The sequence below is a fragment of the Tribolium madens genome, unplaced genomic scaffold, assembly GCF_015345945.1.
Source record: "Tribolium madens isolate multiple individuals breed KSU strain unplaced genomic scaffold, Tmad_KSU_1.1 Scaffold_20;HRSCAF=117;Tcas5.2_LG4, whole genome shotgun sequence".
Taxonomy (NCBI): Eukaryota; Metazoa; Arthropoda; class Insecta; order Coleoptera; family Tenebrionidae; genus Tribolium; species Tribolium madens.
The window spans coordinates 3,979,776-4,000,052 of NW_025400985.1; the positions used below are offsets into that span (position 1 = coordinate 3,979,776).

Sequence of the window (20,277 nt, forward strand, 5' to 3'; positions counted from 1 at the left end):
AACAAAATTGAACACATTGAAACTGGAGCCCTGGACAATTTACCCAATTTAAATATTTTACTTCTTAGCGATAATAGACTGTCAAAATGGGACCCAAACTGGTTTGAAGGAAGTCCAAAAATTACCGTTTTAAACTTTGAAAATAACTTAATCAGAAAATTGCCTCATAGAGCGTTTCAAAATATCAATGGTGTCCACGTGGTGAATAAAATTAATGTCTCAACGAGCATCCATTTAAATAAAAATAGAATTCAAGAAATTGAAGATGGGGCTTTGGACGGATTGGAGACTTTGGGATGGTTGTTTTTGCAACGTAACGAAATTCATGATTTTAATTACAAATCTTTGGGAAGTTTAAAACAACTGGATTGGTTGCGACTGGAAAATAATAATTTGGAATGTATTCCTGAAAATTTAACAATAATTGCGCCAAATGTAAAGTATTATCTTGACGGAAACCCCTTGACAGAAGAATGTATTGAGCAGTTGAATATTAAGAAAAAGAAAAATGGTTTTCATAAAAATGAATTAAAAATTTCAATAAATTGATTTTTAAAATAATCTAGTTTTATTGTAATTCTGTTTTCGGTCATCTATTTCTTAATATTTGTGGTTTGACAACATACTTTGAGGTTATGTTGTGACATTTTACAATGTAAATAAGAAATCATGTTGAAAAATTAGAAATATTCTATTTCACTCGTAATTATAGTTATTTGAAAACTGTACTAGGATAATGTTTCAAGATAATTAAATTAATAAACATGGCGTCAGCAACAGATAGTTCAGTATTATCATTGTTACCAAAATATCTGTTTTGATAAGAATGGCTTCGTGGAGTACCTACTTGCAGGGGTTTTTTTACATTGCTTTACTATTTTTTGTCATCCCTATAAGAATAAAAGGTCCTGATCAAGCGGAAGACCAATTTCAGGAATACTTGAAAAAATTTAACAAGACATATGATGACCCCATTGTGTATCAAAACCGATTTCAAGCATTCAAGGTAAGTTTTGTCATTTTCGTCTTTATTGTCTAACTTATTTTTTCAGAAGTCACTAGAAACAATCGAGACTTTGAATACCAAAAAAAGGAATGGTTCAGCAATGTATGGTTTAACAAAATTCTCAGACCTGTTACCAGAGGAATTTTTTGAAACTTATTTACAATCAAATTTGAGTCAGAAGACGCATTCAAATCAGCCAAAACGACACCGCCACAAACGTGCCTCAGTCCCAAACAAAGTAGATTGGAGAGAAAAAAATGCAGTGACAAAAATTTACAACCAAGGGAATTGTGGGGCCTGTTGGGCTTACTCCGTCATTGAAACGGTGGAGTCCATGAACGCGATCAAAACCAACAAATCGGAAGAACTCAGTGTGCAGGAGATCATTGATTGCGCTGGGAATAATAAAGGGTGCAATGGAGGAGATATTTGTACTTTACTGTCTTGGATCAAAAACACAAATTTTACAATTCAAAGACATGCCGACTATTCGGGTAAATGTAGACGTGGCTCAACTGGTGTCCAAATTCGAGACTTCATGTGTGAAGGGTAGGTTTAAAAAAATTTCAAACAGATAGTTTTATTCAAAATTTTAGACTAGTGGGGTCTGAAGATGTCATGTTGAAGCTTTTGGCAGATAATGGACCTTTGGCTGTGGCGATTAATGCGCAAACTTGGCAAAATTACATTGGAGGTGTCATTGAGTATCACTGTGATGGAGATCCATCAAAGCTAAATCATGCCGTCCAGATTGTTGGGTATGATTTGACTGCAAATATTCCACATTACATTGTGCGGAATACATGGGGAGAAGATTTCGGAGATAGGGGATTTTTGTATGTAGCTGTCAATAAAAATATGTGTGGGATTGCAAATGAGGTCTCCGCATTAAGAATACTGTGATTTAGGTATCATTTTATGTAGAGAATGTATAGGTTTTATATTCGAAATGTGATTAAATGTTTTTTTATTATGTTGGTATTTGTTATTTTTCAATTCAAAGCCCACTTAAACAAGAATACAAGAGTTTTTTTTTTCTGCAAAAGACAACAAAATTTGAAAAAACAATGTATTGTTTATGCCACAGGGGTAATAATTACTTCGTATTGTTACATTTAGTACTATACAGGCTAGAATAGGAAAAACGCCCCAAGCCCATAACTGTATTATTTTTAAATACCTATATTTCATTACTTCTAATAACAAAGTTGCACAGTTTATTGTCATCTATTGTTTGGGACCGATGCTCAATCAATGTTGCTTCCTGTTTCACCAGAACTGACATTAGTTTCAGTCTTTTAAATGGAACATCCTATATATTTTCGTATTTTTGAATTCCTTGTCAATTGTCTTTCAATAACAAGCTCACTATTATTTATTACTAAATTTTGTTTTTAGGTAATTTGAAAATAAAATTAAAATAAAGTAGAGAATAGAACATTTTTATTCATTTTATCTGTGACAAGCAAACGACTGATAACCAAAAAAGTGTTAAATTTTAATCAAAGAAGTATTCTAACGTCTCTAAAAATAATAAAATTGTTGGAATTGTAATTTAATCGAATCTCCCGTGATTAGTCGGCGATGATGACAACTGAGAGAATATAAATAGTTACGTCACATTCTTGTTATAAATAACAACTTCCTTCCAAATTCTGTATTTTGTGTGATCAATAAACCAAATAATTCTAACAAAAATTATAACCCGGGGCGTATTTTATAATCCATCCTGTATATGATATTGAATTTTTTTTAAATCCATTTCATAAAATCCAGTAAAAAATTCAATTTTTTCCGATAAGAAGATAACATATTAAGGTAGAAAGTAATTGAGAACTTTCCTAAATGAAGATCATTGTTCAAGGAGGGTCATCTATTTTTACCTCCTGTCTCCAAAGTTTTGTCTTTAGTTGCCGACAAATACAGGATGCCCCAGAACTCGCACCCCAGAGAAAAATGTGATGAACATGGAAAAAAATATTAAAAAAATTCTATCTATAAAAATTTATTTATTTCTGTTGGAAAAATAATTTTTACAAAATTACACAGGGAAGTGGCCACTATGAATTGACCACGATCATCAGTATCATTAAACAGACATAAAAAAATGTCAAATGTATAAATATAAATGTAAATTTTTTTTGACAGATTTTTTTATGGTGGATTTATGCTTCCATATTTAAGAATTATCATTTAAGATTTATTTAAGAATCAACAGTTTTGACATTTTACAAAATTTTCGAATTTAAAATAAATCAAAATTAAACAAAAAGTAGTTAATTTAAAGATACACCTATGTATTTTACACTAACATTTGTTAAATTAGTGACGATTTGTGACAATCTATAAACTATATTCTCTAACAGTTTCGACGATGCAACGTCTTCCATATTAATTCTTATTATTTCAGAGAAAAGTTTTACTTTTCAACAGGAGCGTCATTTAAAATTTTCTTAAGAGGTGGCAATAAGTTGATTATCACCCGAGTTAGCTTTTAAAATTAATAAATATACCGGTAGATAATAATTTTAACACATATGTAAGGAACTGCATATAATTTATTCATTCAAACAATATAAAAATAAAAACAAACAGTAATTTAAATAAAATTAGATGGAGTAATCTTAGTCAGAGGGGGGCCATTTTGTCTGTTATTTAACGTAATAAGTTGGGAACTCATAAATTAAATTAAATCTTAAATACTAAAGCTTAAATGATAGTATAATAAATGTTACCCTTGAAAATGCATAACTGATCGATGTTCTTAAATGTAAATTCTTAAATTAAATCTTAAATGATAAATCTTCAATATGGAAGCATAAATCCACCATTAAACATTTTTTCCACGTTTCTGGTATCTTATACCTTACTTGAAACTTTTCTCTGGAGCGCGAGTTCTGACACACCCTGTATTAATGCTTTAATTTACTTCTGCGTAGTTATTTTCATAGATATTACTTTAATTTTTAGTTCTGATTGCTAGCACAGACTACACAGTGAAATAAAAAACGGGAAGAAATGTTGACTCTTCGCCAGATTATCGACGTGTTGAAAAAAATTTGGCCGCCGTCGACTATTACGATATTTTGGATTTTAACAGCTCTATTTGATACTACAGCATCACGTATGTTTATTATACGAAAAAGAGGGATCTGGGTAATAGGCTGATGAAAATAATTTCCTCAAAAAATGATTAATAAATATTTTATTATTTGTTCCTGCTGTCAAACAAATACTAGCAAATAGTAACGAATGAACAACAGACTGAAAACGACATTTTTTCGACGTCTTCCTTGAATAATACTGCTGCGTAATCCTTAAAATCGAAAAAACCTACCTGTGATCTTTCGGTTTGAGCAGCAATAATATTATTAAATTAGTAACACATTTGCCACAGTAAGTGTACATTTGGCTGCACTGTTTTTACATTAGAATCTCATTTAAAGTCTTAAAGGTTGATGCCACCTGCTAAACCAAAAGATGCTTATCACGTCACAAACAAGTCGATGGTAGGATAGCTCTCTTTGAATTGTGGCTTATTTGTTTAATACTTAACAATGGAACGCTGATTTTGTTACATAATTTAATTAATTAAAATATATTTAGTTAGTAAACTGATTTTATATTTAAATTGTGTATTGTATGGAATTCATCCCTGAGGCAAAATTTATTAAAACACATTTTATAGGTAAGAGTACCAATAATAATTAAAAGTGATAAAAGCTGAAAACGACCATTTGAATTTTAATTCCACTATTCTGTACGAAAGTGCTTACCTTAGTGTTTTTGTAGTGGGTACTTGCTCACTTACTTATTTAATTAGGAACGTCAACTAAATTACAGTCAGGTGGTAACATTGTATTGTGTAATTAATTGGTTTTTACTATATTAGCTATTCGTAATTGAAGCTTGGTTATTCTTTGTGTGAATTCTCGCAATACTTACCTTTGATTTATTTCAACGCTGTAAAATGAAATGTTTACTGGGAGCAAACTGTGTATCGTGTTTGTATTTTTCCTAGTCTACTAATAACTTAGGTTTAATACGTCTACGATCATGTCCCAAAATTAGGTGCCATCTACTATCAGGTTCGGCTACTACCACGATAAGGACTGGATTGACAAGGGTTCACTGTTAATCTACTAAATAAGTTGATTTAATTTCAAGCAAACGAAATGCTTTATTAGATACACCACTGCAATAATACACGCTTGTAACAAACTGATATGACTTAATCATCAAATATTGTACTCATTGTAGAGTAGAAATGACTAAATGTTAAATAAATAATAAAATTTATAACGATGAGACTGAACATGCGTCGGGAGCGTCTGTTGTGCCGTGTGGGTGGTAGTTGCAAAAAATGACCACAATCAGCACAACATCGCTCCTCACAAACATCTTTGTCAGTTAGGTCAAAATCGCAACATTATGGGCGCGCTGTTCACTGCTCTTGGGCTTTTTTAAATAATTTAATCAAAGGGGAAAACAAGTTTTCTTTTTTTTCATAATAATGTCGATGGAACTGCACAACATTGTTTTTTTTTAAATATTAATTACTTCGTAAAATTGACCTGAACTCTATTGACTAGGCACACTTAGTTTATATAATAACAAGAAACTGTCCTATGAAAAATAGAAACTTCCGACAATAAAAGAAACAGACAAATAATCAAATAATAGTGTCGACGCGGACGCGTCGACCTCACAACGGTCTCATTTTTTTTTCGATTTTTAAAAATACTTTATCATTACAACATATAAATTATCAAGATATTCTTGTAACAGGACCAACAGTGTATACATGTAATGCTTTAGCCAGATAATGTGCTCCATAATAATCAAGTGACAATCACACACTAATTATGTTTTTTTCTAATATTAACGATCATATACAAAATAAACCATCTGTTCGGAATGTGTCGAGTTCCAAAGAAAACTTCAACCGAGAAGAACACCTTAATTTTATCATCGTAACATTTTGATTTAACAACTTTGAAAATACTTTGGAATAGAGTAGTTGCCAACAAGTGGAGTAACGTTATTGTCCACTGCCGCAATAAACGAGTGAGGTGCACTTGGTGTGGGGGTGCGAGGGCGCATGCACAGACTAGGCCAAGCGGCGGTAGAGGCCACTACTGCGTCAACGAACACGCTCATTTCATTTTTACAATGATTTTTTGTTTTTTTTTTGGCTAAAATTACACCCGCTCATCGAGTTGATTGATTATGTAAGTAACAAACATAGCTCAAAAATATATATTACTCACAATATATATTGCCTTGATTCAATTTTGCAAATATAAGTAAGTACTTACTACAACGCATCAGTCTTACAGTTGAGAGAAGAGCAAAAGCTTAGGCGCGGACAGCTCGCGGCTACTAATTAATAATAAATCCTACTCAATTAACGATAAACACACACGAGACACGGACAAGCAAGCGGCGGCGGCGGCGGCGGAGAGAAGCACATTATCGGGAGTGATGGGGCAACACGACGGTCGGCGACGGCGGCGATATGTGTCACGTGGCCAACACAACACTACACAGATATAACACGCACTATTGCTATCAAATATAGAATATCTGCGATTTGTCTGCGCGACCTATGGCAGGAACGATGATGACGGACAAAGCGGCTAATGCTAGGTGGCGTCCGGGGCCCCCGCGAGACTCTCGGGGCCACGGTTCGAGTCCCTGTTCCCGAGAGCCGCAACAGGCGCGGGCGCCGTGGAATGTGCGGCCTCACAACAAGAAAACACTCAATATAATGCTCGTATTGTTACAATAACCTTAAGTGTAAATGTGATAAACTCGGTCAGTCCTAACAAATACCTACTACTACCTTATCAAAGAGAGAGACATACGTCGCAGTTTTTTCAATACAACCATAATAAGGACGTACAAAGCACATAAAAATACAATATATCATTAATTTTTTGCTTTTGATATAAAACGACTAGACTAGAATACGACGTAAGCAGCTACTTTTGGTCGGTCCGCGCGAGCTTTGGTCCGCGGGTTCCAGCCAACAAGCAAGGAGAATTGGTGTGATCAGTACAGTCAGTACAAGTTTTTCCTTTTTACAGTACAACACGTACAATGCTTTTGGTGTTCGTACTTCACGAAGAGGTGTGGTGGAAGAGCGTACGCTTTATTTTTTTGAGTTACGGATGCGGCGCGGGCCCGGCGCCTCCGCCAATTTTCACGAGAGCAAAAGACGACGGTGACGGTTCGGGGCGGGCTGCAGGTGGTGTGTGCAAAGTGATAATAACATCGGGGGTTGGGGAAGGCATTTCCGATAATCACAGTCTGTTAAGAGGTTCTGTTCGAGCGCAATACCGGGAATAGGTGCTCGGAAGTGTGGACTCTGCGGCGTGGCTCATTATTAATTAACAGTGCACAACAACAATCTACAACATGAGCAAAATGTATAAAAATTTATAATCTGGAACAACTCATGCAGCGAATAACAAGAGATTGTGCAACGGGAATGTGAGTGCGGCCGTTGGCGGCCAAACAACGAGGTGAATATTTTAGAGAGACAAATGGAAACAGACGACACACTAGGAGCGGTGAGGCGGAGCGGAAAGTGATGGAGGTCTTTAGTGCGGTTTGTGGTGGTGGTGGTGGTGGTGTGCTGAACCGGAGGAGACGACACTACATATGTACACACTCCACGTGGATAAAATAGAGTAATGTTCCCTAGAGTAATTGACATGAAGGTAAACGCAACATATTCAAGTGACAGACCCCTGGGCAGACGGCGGCCGTCCCATTGTGCGCATCTTGCTGGAAAGGTGGACGGCCGACACCCTCCCCGGAGGACTATTGCATCTGCGTATCACTAAGTTCGTTACCAGAAGAAATGTGTTGTTGAATCAGTCTTACCGAAAATGCTTTTTTAATCTTGTTAGTTTACGCCTAAACTCACACAACGCAAGCCTCTCTAGCGAGACTGCCTACAAATAAGTTAAAAGTATCCAAACTACCTTGCTACTAATACTAATGACTATATATGATAAGAAAAAAATCACACATGCCTATATATCTATACCTATATAGGATTTGCTTAGTTGGGCCCAGGAAGATTGTTCAATATCAATAGTATTTTTTTTCTCAATATATCATAATTATAACGTTACACAAGCTGCTCCCGCAGGAATACAATAATTAATATCATCACTTACGTTCTAAGTATAAAAGTTTACAGTACAAGTAGAAAAAAAGAAGAAAGAGGGCTGCTTCAACAGCCGTGCCGTGCTCGAAGCTAGGTGATCACTCGGGGCGGTGGGGGACTAGGATAAGAAGGTTGGGCAATCTCCAACATCACAATACCAAAAAAAATAAATAAATAAAACAAAATAAAAATAACTGAAAACTGCAAGAATTGGTATTATTAATTAAAAAGCATTTACAACAAAAAATCAAAGAAAACAAAACAATGTACATTTAATTTAAGAACAATTTTACCATTAAAATTAAGATAATAATAATAACAACAAGTTTAAAAAAATTCTAGTAATACATTGGGGCGCCGTAGCCATCCTGGTCGGGTCATCCGCGCCGGTTTATTCTCAAGGTGCCTCGCCAAGGACGTCTCAGGAACAATAGAAAAAATAGAGCGTACTCTGAACAAGACATTAAAAACAACATATATAACACTTGTCGGTGAGACACCAAGAGACAACATTTCGGCGACCAGACGAGTGACGGCGCGGCGCAAGTCACGGGACTGCTGGTAAAATGTGGGATTGAGATCGCTCAGCCCCCGTGTTCTGCGATCATCGCCTCCGGTTTCAAAAAACAACAATATAATAATAATATAAATAATAATACGCAACGAGGCGGAGCGGGCGAGGGGAATCGCGATCAAATAGAGAGAAAGAGAAAATTATAAAGAGAAATACGGCGACGACTACGACGCCATCCGCCCGCTCGCCCTCACCATTTCTAACTAAAATAAAACCCTAGCTACTAAGTAAATAGTCTTGTAGGGCGCGCCTGCGGCGGCGGCAGCGTCCGCGATTCGCGACCGCACGCATGCTCGTGCGGCCAGCGTCACTATCTTAAACTCGGCAGCATCAACAAACAAATATATTCTACTGCTACAACTAACTCATATAATAATTAAAAAAAAAAATAATAATGAAGGATGGTGTGAAGTATATTGCATGCACCACAGGGAGAGTTGCAATTTCTTCCTATGTAGTTTTTTCTAACTTAAGAGATATGGTGTAATAATACCACTATTTATAAATCATAACAAAACTAAAAATAAACAACGCCCGAGCGACTGGAAGTTGGGGGCACGGCACGCTACGGTGTCGAACAAAGCACAGTAATAGTAAAGACAATAATAATAATACAAAAAAAAAACATACAAAAAGGAGGGGATATAATAAAAAATAATCAATAATAATATTAAAAGAAAAAAAAACTGTTACAAGTACAGTTCGTGGGTGACTAGGGTCGCTAACAACGCGGCATCCCGCAAACAACAACGCGCTATACTAAGGACATACACAACATCATACACGCATATTAAAATAGATCATCATATCGTATCGGAAATTGATGCTCGACTTAAATACAACAATGGCCCAGGCACCGCTATGCTGCTTGGTTTATTATTCTTTAACATTTCTAAAATGTGAATTATAATATCCCTGTTTTGAATTAGTGATAGAATTGGTCATTCAACACGGGTGACGGGCCGCGCTCCCTGAAGGAGCAGGCAGGCTTCCTGTCTCAAACGCATCGTCAAATATCGTACATACTATCAATAAAAAATATCAACATTGTGAAGTACAATACAAAACTATGACGACGACTGCACATCGTTACAATTTTGGACAAACTTTAAATTTATAAATTGATAAATACAAATAGTAATAACAGACCAGCAATCCGAACGCTTCGTTCAAAAATGCATCAACAAAAAGTGTCGGGAACGGCTGCTGGAGACCCTGTCTCGTGACGATCTCGCTCCGTCTACAGACCAATGGGGGGCACCTGCACATAGCGATAGATGTACAGACGGTAATCCTTACTGGCCAATACTACGGAGCCGTCGTCCATCAACGCAACATCGAAACATTGGGCGTGCTTCACTTTGCTCTCTAACGCAGATACTAGTTGTCCGTCTTGGGTGAAGATGGTCAAGTTAAAGTTGTTGTGGTTATCGGCGATCAGAATCTCGCCATTGGCATTGATACCGACACCTATCGGGTAGTTAGTGATGCCTTCGCCACCGATTTGTCGCAGATAAACACCCTCGTAACTGAACACCTTGACGCAGTGAGCACGATTATCGCTGATAAAGATCTCCTGTTTGTCGTTGACGACGACGCCGTTCGGAAACTCCAAGTGCTTCGAACAGCCAAACTTTTGCAAAACAGTCCCGGTTTGATCGAAGATAATCACACGCATCACTTTACACTCGACGACGACAATGCGGCCCTTGTTATCAACGGTAACACCGCGTGGATGCTGTAGGATGTTGGCGCCGAATTTTCGCACAAACTGTCCGTATTGGTTGTAGATTTGGATCTGGTGCGTGGGCGAACGCTCTGTGACGATGATGTCGCCTGAGGTACGCACAACGGCGACGCGATTCGGGTAGAGAAGTTGGCCGTCGCGTTTACCACACTCGCCGAATTGGAACTTAAAGCGGCCTTCTTTGTCAAAAATCTGGATTCGATGATTATTCGTGTCGGCGACAATAATGTCGTTTTGAGCGTTGACCGCAACGCCGCTCGGTTCAGTAAATTGACCTTCCATCACGCCAAACTCGCCAAACTTGCAATGGTAGATCATCTTTTGGCGTTTGATTTGAGATTTCGGGGGAAATATCGCCGTGGACATCAATTTCGATGTGAGATCGAGCATGGGATCGCTATGACCGGTGCTCGTTAACGAATAGGGATCGCTGCTGCCGTTTTGGAACATTGTGTCGGTACCACCATTCGACCATTTTTCGTAAGGGTTGATACCGTTGAGATTCAAATCACCGATTGTCGTTGAAAACGGTCCCAAACTATTGGCACTGCTGAATCTTTTGCTGATTATGTTTGATTCAAATGGAGAGGTTGATTGGCTGGAGCCGGAAATGGTAAACGGGCAGTGGATGCCGCCGTTTAGACTCCCCGAACTGCCATTGACGCTGCTGCCGCTGGAGCTGGAACCGCCGGTGGGACGGGCAATAGGTGGTTGCTTGCTAGGTCCCACCACGGCTTCAGAATTCGATCGGACGTAACCAAATGTGTTACGGACGCCCACTTGGATCGCTTGATAATTCGAGACAAATTCCAGTTCGCATGCTGATTGCACGCTCTGATCTATGTTGTAACTCAAAAGGCCTTGCAATTTCGTATCTAACAATTTCCTAATCATTAAAATTTCAACAATGGTAGCACATTTGTTCAGTCTCTCGACGAATTCGCACGTTTTGTAAATCTGTTCGACCGTTTCTTGACCTTTCTGTGTTGCTACGCCAAGAGAGATTTGTTTTGCCGAAAATACACTCTCTAGTTCTTTCAAAAGTTCCTGTTTCCGCTCCTCCAACATCGATCGGTAGAACATGAACGTGTCGTTGATTTCGTTTTGGGCTTTGTGGTATTGCACCTGCAAGCGACTGGATACGTGTTCGACATTTTTAAGAATGTTGCGTATGTCGGTGGCTTTAGTTTTAGCCTCTTGTACCGCATGTTGGATCGCTTCGACTTGTTTTGGAGCCGCTTCGCTGATATGTTCGTATTCGTGTATACCGGCTGGATGTTCTAAATTCAGACACTCTTTGCATATTGGAATCGAACAAGTGCGACAGAAATATTTCAAAAGTTCGCCTTTGTGTCGTGGACAGACCGTGTTTTTATTTTCACCATTGGTGATTGTGGAATTCGAGATCAGGCCGTTCTTGGATTCATCTTTGATTTCGTTCAGGTTGACGACTCGATGGCCTTCGAAGCAGTGCATAAACTGATGAGCCATGACGCAGTTCGGACACAGATAATTGGCACAATCGACGCAGCGGGCAACCGCGTCTAGTTTCTTGGTCTTACAGCCGGTGCAACGGACCGTCGGATGAAACGAGTCTGTCGTTGAGTCCGAGCTAAAAAGCAAGCTATTGAGGATGCCTTCGATCGATTCCGAGTTGCACCGTGGGCAGATGAGCTTGTTCTTTTCAAGACAAGGATTGCAAAAGGTGTGGAAGCAGGCCAAGAGTTTGGGGTCGGCCACAGGCTCGCGGCACTGCTGGCAATGGAGCTCAGAGGGGTCGCTGTCTCGATCGACGGAATCGCTGACTGGGGGCGACGAACCACTCACTGACAATGGGGAATCTTCCAGGGGAGATAGGGACAAATAGTCGGCTTGGTCACCAAACGATCCAACGGAGTTTGCTCGTGGTAGTGATTCAATTGAAGGAGTCGGAGATGCCATCTTTAATTACCCGTCATCCCTGCAACAACCGAATCTTCAATTAGTAAAACGTCGGCACGAGGGCATCGAACGCGATGGCGGCGCGACGCGACCGTTATTTATTCATCCCCCGATTGCAGCCGATGAATCAGCGGCGTCGGGTGCATCCTGGGGCTGTCAAATCGCGTGGGGGCGAAGTGTTTAGACGTGTCTGGCGCGGAAAGAGGAGGCGGTGGACGATCGATGTGCCGACCGAGGGGACTAATGCTGTTGCCAAGGTAACGCTGTGAGGGCTGCAACCCCGACTTGAATTATTGCTGCAACAAGGTGGCTGAAGCACCGCTCCTCTAGACCAACAGGGCCGAAACCGCCATTCACTCGAAACGTAAGTACTTACAATAGAGGAACTGTATTTACAGACGAATTGTAACCGGTTACCGGCGCCGTCGCCGCCACCGCCACCGCCAATGCAGTCGCCGGCGGCGGCGTGCTGTCCGTTCAATATCCTTGTGCGTTGTTTGTTGCTTTGCTACAACACTGCGTCATTCGCTACCTGTTGCCAAGGCTTGTTAAGCAAACGAATGGACAAACGCTTAACCGTCTTCAAAAAAAAAACATGCAGTCCGCAACTCGGAAAAAAATACAAAAATGGATCGATCATCGACAGCATGACGTGAAAGGGTTGCCGACTGCCCCTCGTCTCCACAGCGAGACTATTAGCAAAGTAACCCGATGCCACACTGGCCTCAGTCACGATAATTCGTGGAAAATTCCAATATTATGCTAAACATTTTATCCCGGTATTAATTGACACGGTATTTATCAACGGATTTTCCCGCCCGATCAATAATTCCTATAAATTGGGTACTCACACTTTAACAAGTTGATCAAATATCCTTAAGTGAGAAACGCACGCGGAATTTACAACACCTTCATGTTAACATTACTTAACATTTAAAACAATAATAAAAGGCACCACAAATACAACAGTCAGACCTCCGTCCTACGAAACGAGCAGATGTTAAATAAAATAAGAACTAGTCGAGGGGATACAAACGCGGCTATATTTCACCCCTCCTCTTCTCCAACAGCCCGCTAAACTCGCAGGGACTTCCACCCCTTCTTAACATCGGGCAGGTATCGCCGAATTGGAATGCCTGATATCAACAAGAATGACCGTCGACAAAAAAAAACATCGACTTGTCTTTTGGCGCGTGAATTTTCCCGGCAAGACGTTATTGTTAATGACGGTTGAAGAAAAACCCGCGCGCGGCACATTCCCGCCGTTACTCTACGCGAAAAGCGCGCTGCATTTCAATAATAAACCGATACACCCTACGAGTTATAAATAAAATGTTTGTGTGAAGTAAGCGAAAATAATTTGATATTTTTCTCTGAATTTTATGGTGATGTCGAGCAGCGGCGTCACGCATCCGGCTCATGACCTAAATTGTCAGATAACTTTGAAAATTTTGAGAGAAACTCGAAATATAAAGGCAGATTCACTCCGCCGGATTCTTGGAACGGTCTCTACCTGTGTGCATTGAGCATTAGGCTAAAGTTAAACTTGAAAAATACAGGTAGATGGATTCCAAGAAGATTAGTTCAGATACTGGTTCTACAGTCGGTTTCACATTGCCAAAGCGACGTTAAACTCACGTGTTGCCAGAGGATTCTTTGAATTATTATGTACCGGGAGCCAACGGAACGTACACGTTAAAAAGGCAAAAAAAATCAAATCATTTATGCATAAATTTTGGTAATTTATTCCAAAAAAAAAAAATCGAAAATAGGCCAAAGATTACTTACGACAGCAATCTTAGATAATTTATGGGTTTATTATTATTGAACAGTTTGGTGGTTCTGCCAAAGATTATAATGTCACTCCACTTTATTTTTATAACTGATTCAAAGGAAATTTTAATATTTTTAGATAAATAGCTTTTCAAATTCGATTCAGAGTATACTATTTCTAAATATAAAATGGCATCTGGTATTTGCTGAGTAGTTCGTTCCATTCAAACTGAACAAAGACCTGCTGTTCCTTCCTAATCATCTCGAATTACTTCCAGTACTAAGATCTCGACAATTTCCAACAAAACCGCCAGGTAAATGTTTATTTCATCTTACAGGTTCTGATTTTAACTCCAGTCAACAGCTTAACTTAACTTGTGGAAAGTTTACAGAGATTTATGACGGTAGTCGTAGGAAGAAGACATCTTGGGTGTGAACATGTTCATGATGTTTGGGGACCGGAAGCCGCAGAAGATTAGGCACCCTTCGACCTCCGAACAAAGTTAAGTCACAGTTAAGTGCTGGTAATTGTGTATAAGTCTGCGCCCTTTCCGTTTTCCGCATGAGAGCAGCTGAGGTGCAGCCACAAGACAAAAAAAGCCGTGAGAAAGCCTTTTTACAATCTTAGGGAGCATTCTAATTACGATTTTCATCATCGCTAATGAAATTTCAACTCAACTTTGTGTCAAAATTCGGTTCTAAAAGCCGCTTAATTGTGTTACACGGCCAAATACACGCACCAACATTTTTAATTTCAGGAAATGGAAACAATAAGGAATAAAAGCCGGCGGGATTTTCTTAAGCCACCCCCATGAAAATGAATGCTCAAGCCAGCGTAAAGCGGAATTTAATATGGACGTTTCGAGCGATAGCTCCGGAATCGGAGAAAAGAAACTGGGAGAAGATTAGGTTTCTTTTTTTTTTCCGAATCAGTGGCGGCGCGGTTAAGAATTAATTAAAGGGCTAAAGCCATCGACGATAATGAATGAAAGATTCGCTCCATTCGGACGTTTCGTGCAAATTATTACCACCGACTACCACCTGGTTCCTGCCGGAAATTACTCTTGTCGCGGAGGCGGCTTCCCTATCGAACCACCACTAACGATGAAAAATAACACCCCGAGATGAGGATCGCCTTTAATGAAAACATTAACGACGCGAATTCCGACGCTTAAGCGCCAAATAACGTATAGAGGTGATAGCGACGCCCCCTCCAGACACAAATTCCGGCCTGCGGCTCGTGAATTACGACTAACTTAAATACAATTTACGAGTACAACTTGTCACTTAAATACTTTGAAATAAGTCTATCAAATTCTTTTTAAGATCAACTAGTAAAAGGTGGTATTTGCCACATAAAAGGCATTTCACTCAACATAAACATAGTTTTTTTGAAAATTGAGGCATACCTGATTTTTCAAAACTAAAATTATTTTTAACCAAGCAGAGCTGAAACCAAAAAATCAAAATTTAAATCGAGAGTATTAAATTTTATCTTTTAGAAGAATCGTTTCACTTATTTAAGCCATCTTCGTTGTCAAAATTATTCTTTTTCTAAAAATTTTGTGAAGATATTAAGTTCCGTAGTCAAAGATAATCATACAAAACATATCGTCAGCGGGAAAAACAAGTTTATCAATGCTATGACTAAATATTAGAAACAATTATTCATAGTTATTTATGTTATAAGTCCGGAAAGACAAATTTGTATTAAGGTACAAATATCAAAATTAGTGATGTAACAGACTTAATACGATTTTGGCAGTAAACGGGTTTTTTTTTCTGTTACTTGGTAAGCATTGAACTAAAAACTAAACTAAACTTTATCAATAAGGAACACACGTATTGTTTTACAGAATTTAATAATATAATTTACTTTACGACCAATAACAGCTTTTCTTGCAAAGTAGCGTCCTGTTCCCAACGACGTTTAATTTTAAAAACAGAAGTCTAAAATGGAATTTTCGAGTAACTAACCTAATTGACCAACCTTCTTCTAGTTTTGTGACAATGCGAGTTTTTATCCCTTCTGTTGTCTGCGGAGGCATTACGCTTTTCTTTTGACTAGAAGTGTACATATTTTATTTTAAACTGTAAAAATAAAAAACAACATGTAACAATAATAAGTTACCAACTCTGATGCAGTTCACTTCAAAATCAGTCAAAATCTATTAGGCAATATGAAATAAAAATTTTCGATTGTATTTTGAATTTTTGTAACAGAACTTTGTAAAAGATCAACCTTGTGGTAAAAATGTGAAAAAAGGAATCTCACCGAACAGTCATAATAATTAACACTGAATAGTGATGTTAAAGTGTAACAATAATAATGCTAATTAATTTCTAAATCTGGTCCATTGTTCCTTCAGGTATTGGTGCTAAGTAATCGAAGACCGTTAAGTGACTGACATTTTCAATTAAACTGTATAACGATTAAATGTCAACATCAAATTCAATTATTTATGAGATTTAATTAGTCCCTATGAAATAACCTAATGAAAAGAAACATTTACATGTGTTGTCTTCAAGAACTCTGTTTCGTAGTCGCAATTAATTCAATCGAAAAATGTTAAAAAGCACTCAAATGCCAACCGTCACGTAGACGAAATATATCCGGACACATCTCATGAAGCGGTCGCGTTCAAATAAACACATTTGAAATTTTAATAGCGTCCATACGTCCGATATGAATTATTGACAATATAAAAAGGCGAAATAAACCGTAATGGTCTATCATTTCGAACGATCCCGCCATAACTCGCGGTAATCGTCGATTGCATCGCCAGATGGGGCTCGCCGGGTCAGATCGACGCGCCGTGGGTGTGAATGCGGCCTTCAACTTGACACAACCGATAAATCTTTATCCTTTTCGGGGATGGTGTCGTATAGAGACGGTCACGTCGACATCATCGTGACAGATAATGAGCTCCTTGGAATAGGCACGCACGAAACTTCTTCGAAAAGATTAAGCCGCGTTCACACTTGACCAGATAAATGAACCATTGTGAGGATTCAATATTAGGATGGCTATATGCGGGTCATTAAAATTTCCACGGGTTCACGGCCGCCTCTGCACGGTCATTGTCGCTTGATTGTCGTGTGTTCAACAAACCGCTCTTGGAACGCATTATTAATTCTTTGGGAGAAAGAAAAGTGCAGATTATTTGCTGCGTAGCATCGGTCCTTGACAAGTTTATTTCTGTACATCATTGGGAAATAAGGTCGCGTTCTTGGATAAATTCCTCTTCCAACTGCAAATCACTTTCCATACAAAAATAGTCACCATCTGTGACTCGGAAGGGACCCGAGTACCCTTTTGTTATAACCAAATTTCAGCAACACTTCACAAGTCTCGACTTATGGCTTAGACATGCAAATTTTTACTCATTTCGGGCAAATTTCTTTACCTGGAAGACTCCTTACCTTCGCTTCAAGCGCTCTAGAAATGACACGTATCTCGTTCACCTCGATTAAAAAAAGTTTACCAAAAGCGTCTAAGTTATTTTCTTATTTTTTTTAAATAAATAGATTCTGTTTATACACAAGGTTTGCGAGGTGATTACTTTTTAAGTGTTTAAAAAATAAAACCAAACTTTAAATTAAACAAACGTTTGTTTACATAGTAATTACGATAAAATAAAATGCTGAAATGTTCATTAAAGGAATTTGTGTCGTAAATTACATTTCTAAATAAGGACACTCTAAAACACAGTTTGAGTAATTATTTTTAAATGGCAAGCAAAAACTTGATTTGGAACATAGAACCGCTTTCAGTTTTGTCTAACCATGATCATATTGGTACTATTAACTTCAAAAATAATCTTTCAATTTGTCTCAGTGAAATATATTAGTTATCTTCATGTAGCTTGAACTTTACTTCTTTTTCTCACTTTCTATATCGCTGTTTTCATATTTATCAACAAAAACAAAGATTATCATTCATTAACAATAGACACTTTAAAGTTGGATAATTTTAAAATAGTTTTAAAACTGAAGTTCAACGAATTGGTAATCAAAATTCTTATTAAAATTTAATACAATACATCCGCTACACATTATTTCAATTTATCTAATACAAATGTTATGAACACAATGTTCTCTATCAATTAGCAAATCAATGTAATATATTGTTGTCAATTGAGTTAACAGCGAAAATAAAAACAATTTCAATCACTCATTACCTGATGATTTAATGTAGGTATAAAATGTATTAACGACGCAATCAGACAAACAAAAATATTTAGACGAAAAGGCGAAAATACTAAAAAACGTTCAGATTTCATTTGACCAATTTGACACCCACACAAAAAATTTCAGAGAATAATAATTTGAAAGAAAATAAGGTATAACCAATTTAACATGTTTGGAGCTACTAAACAGGATATATAAAATAATTTATTTCATTCCTTCCCATTTGTCAGCTTTTATTTCTCGAAATAAAATTTAATTTTAATTTGTAGCAGTGAAAACAATACACTTCATTTAAAATAAACTTAGTAGCAAGTGCCAACAATGTGCGTGCATAATGTAACTAAAACGAGATGTAAATAACGAGGTTAAATCACTTAAGCCGTTCGTTTAAAGTGCTTTCTTACACTTGGTTGGATAATTTAAAAATCTGACTAAATCACTAAATGTTTGTGATCTACTGCTTCAGTGACAGTTACCCTTGTAAAAGTAGCGAGTCATTGCAAAAAAAGAGTAACCGATTATGTCAATGCTTTTCTCAATGCCAAGCGTGGTTTGGTGAAAGCGTACTATAAAAAATCAATTTTTTTTCGAATTGTGTGTCAAGTTACGTCTTTTCGATAATAATCCATATTTACATAACATCATGAATGTCGTATTGCGAGAATCTGGGAGCCTTTGGCGAGGGAGTGACTTTCCAAAGTGAAAGTCCATCGGCATCGTTGACGCGGAAATGGTTTCACGGCCGACCGTTGTGAAGCCGCCTTAACACGGTCGGTTATTCGCATAAGTAACATGTTTTAAGTTCGCAACACACACGCCCCGACATCTGCTCCGGAGCGTGTGTGTGTTTAAGTTCGACCGGAAATCAAGTGTTGGACTTCCGGCGACCGTTCCTGTACAACGCCTGACAAAGACCCACGCTCGGATGCACCGATAAAGCCCTCTTCAGAGAGAGAAAAAAGACGTTGACATTAACGCAACATCACACACGCGAACGATTCACGAAAATTCGTTGCATTCGCGCGCGACTATTATTAGAAAAAGCGTTCGATTTTAAAAATATATTTTGTTTTGCTCGTGTCGCGGCTAATTTATAGCGGCGGGCGAACGCATGCCAGAAATTTGCACCCAACCTAACCTGACCCAATGTCAACACTGGCAGTTATTTAAACCTAATCGCGCGATCGACTCGGAGCTTTACCTCATCCATTGAGACGATCCGCGAAATCCCGAAGATCACATCCACCAAATCCTTCACTTTCTGCACCCGAGATGCTCTACCGAACACCGCCACCAGATGTACTATACTACTGCATTGTTTCCGTTAAAATTACGCAACCGCGCGCATAACTGCCGAGTGAAAGTACATCTACCTTGATTCGTGGTGTTGCATAAATGCGCCGTCGACTATGTCAATTCTAAGTCATTTCTCTAATATCATGTCCCCCCAATCGACCAGACCCGATCCCCATTGGAACGAAGAAGTTTCAGGCGCGGCCGGTGGCCTTGATCGCTTTCGGATACTCGTGCAATATCACTGTTGATCAGTGGACCGACGCGGCCTACTTCGATGTTGAGCAATCGACATTAACGCGAATCAACCAACCCCGGAGAAAACATAAACGCCACTTTCAAGGATAAGGGGATATCGAAATGGTTTCCTCGATGAGACTGAAAGCGAGGAAGGTCAAGTCATATTGGATGATAATAGAAATAGAAGTTGTGATAAATCGAACAAACAAATTTCGCTCTTATCAAAAACGAATCGGAACAATAAAAACGCCTATCTTGGATTTTATGATTGACGTTTCGTCGCCTCTTCCGTAATTACAGATATAAGCAGATCATATACAGGGTCGCTAAAA

The 20,277-nt window shown here is 38.3% G+C and overlaps 2 protein-coding genes across 6 annotated transcripts in view; one reads left to right on the forward strand and one right to left on the reverse strand.

Annotated features, from left to right (window-relative positions):
• The first annotated feature begins 598 nt into the window (after positions 1-598).
• LOC123005087 (cathepsin O-like) lies at positions 599-1,979 on the forward strand. The gene is made up of 3 exons (XM_044398700.1): positions 599-1,006; positions 1,053-1,555; positions 1,603-1,979. The coding sequence occupies exons 1-3, from the start codon at positions 827-829 to the stop codon at positions 1,907-1,909; spliced, it is 990 nt and encodes a 329-aa protein (XP_044254635.1). The 5' UTR covers positions 599-826; the 3' UTR covers positions 1,910-1,979.
• A 6,461-nt stretch (positions 1,980-8,440) lies between these two features.
• LOC123004762 (brain tumor protein) overlaps positions 8,441-20,277 on the reverse strand; it is a 66,066-nt gene continuing 54,229 nt past the window's right edge. For 3 of the 5 annotated variants that reach the window (XM_044398181.1, XM_044398180.1, XM_044398178.1), the window contains exon 2: positions 8,441-12,467. In XM_044398181.1, the coding sequence (XP_044254116.1) occupies positions 10,001-12,448 (2,448 nt within the window). In that variant the 5' untranslated portion in view covers positions 12,449-12,467 and the 3' untranslated portion in view covers positions 8,441-10,000. Of the gene's footprint in view, positions 12,468-13,299; positions 13,414-19,613; positions 19,748-20,277 lie in introns of those variants that run through there. The other 2 variants (XM_044398179.1, XM_044398182.1) reach the window with 2 other exon arrangements.

Bases quoted from the DNA above. Each gene is read 5' to 3' on its own strand.
- LOC123005087 (XM_044398700.1), top strand. From the start codon at position 827: ATGGCTTCGTGGAGTACCTACTTGCAGGGGTTTTTTTACATTGCTTTA. The intron at 1,007-1,052 runs GTAAGTTTTGTC...TTATTTTTTCAG, and splicing joins ACCGATTTCAAGCATTCAAG to AAGTCACTAGAAACAATCGA. The intron at 1,556-1,602 runs GTAGGTTTAAAA...TCAAAATTTTAG, and splicing joins CGAGACTTCATGTGTGAAGG to ACTAGTGGGGTCTGAAGATG.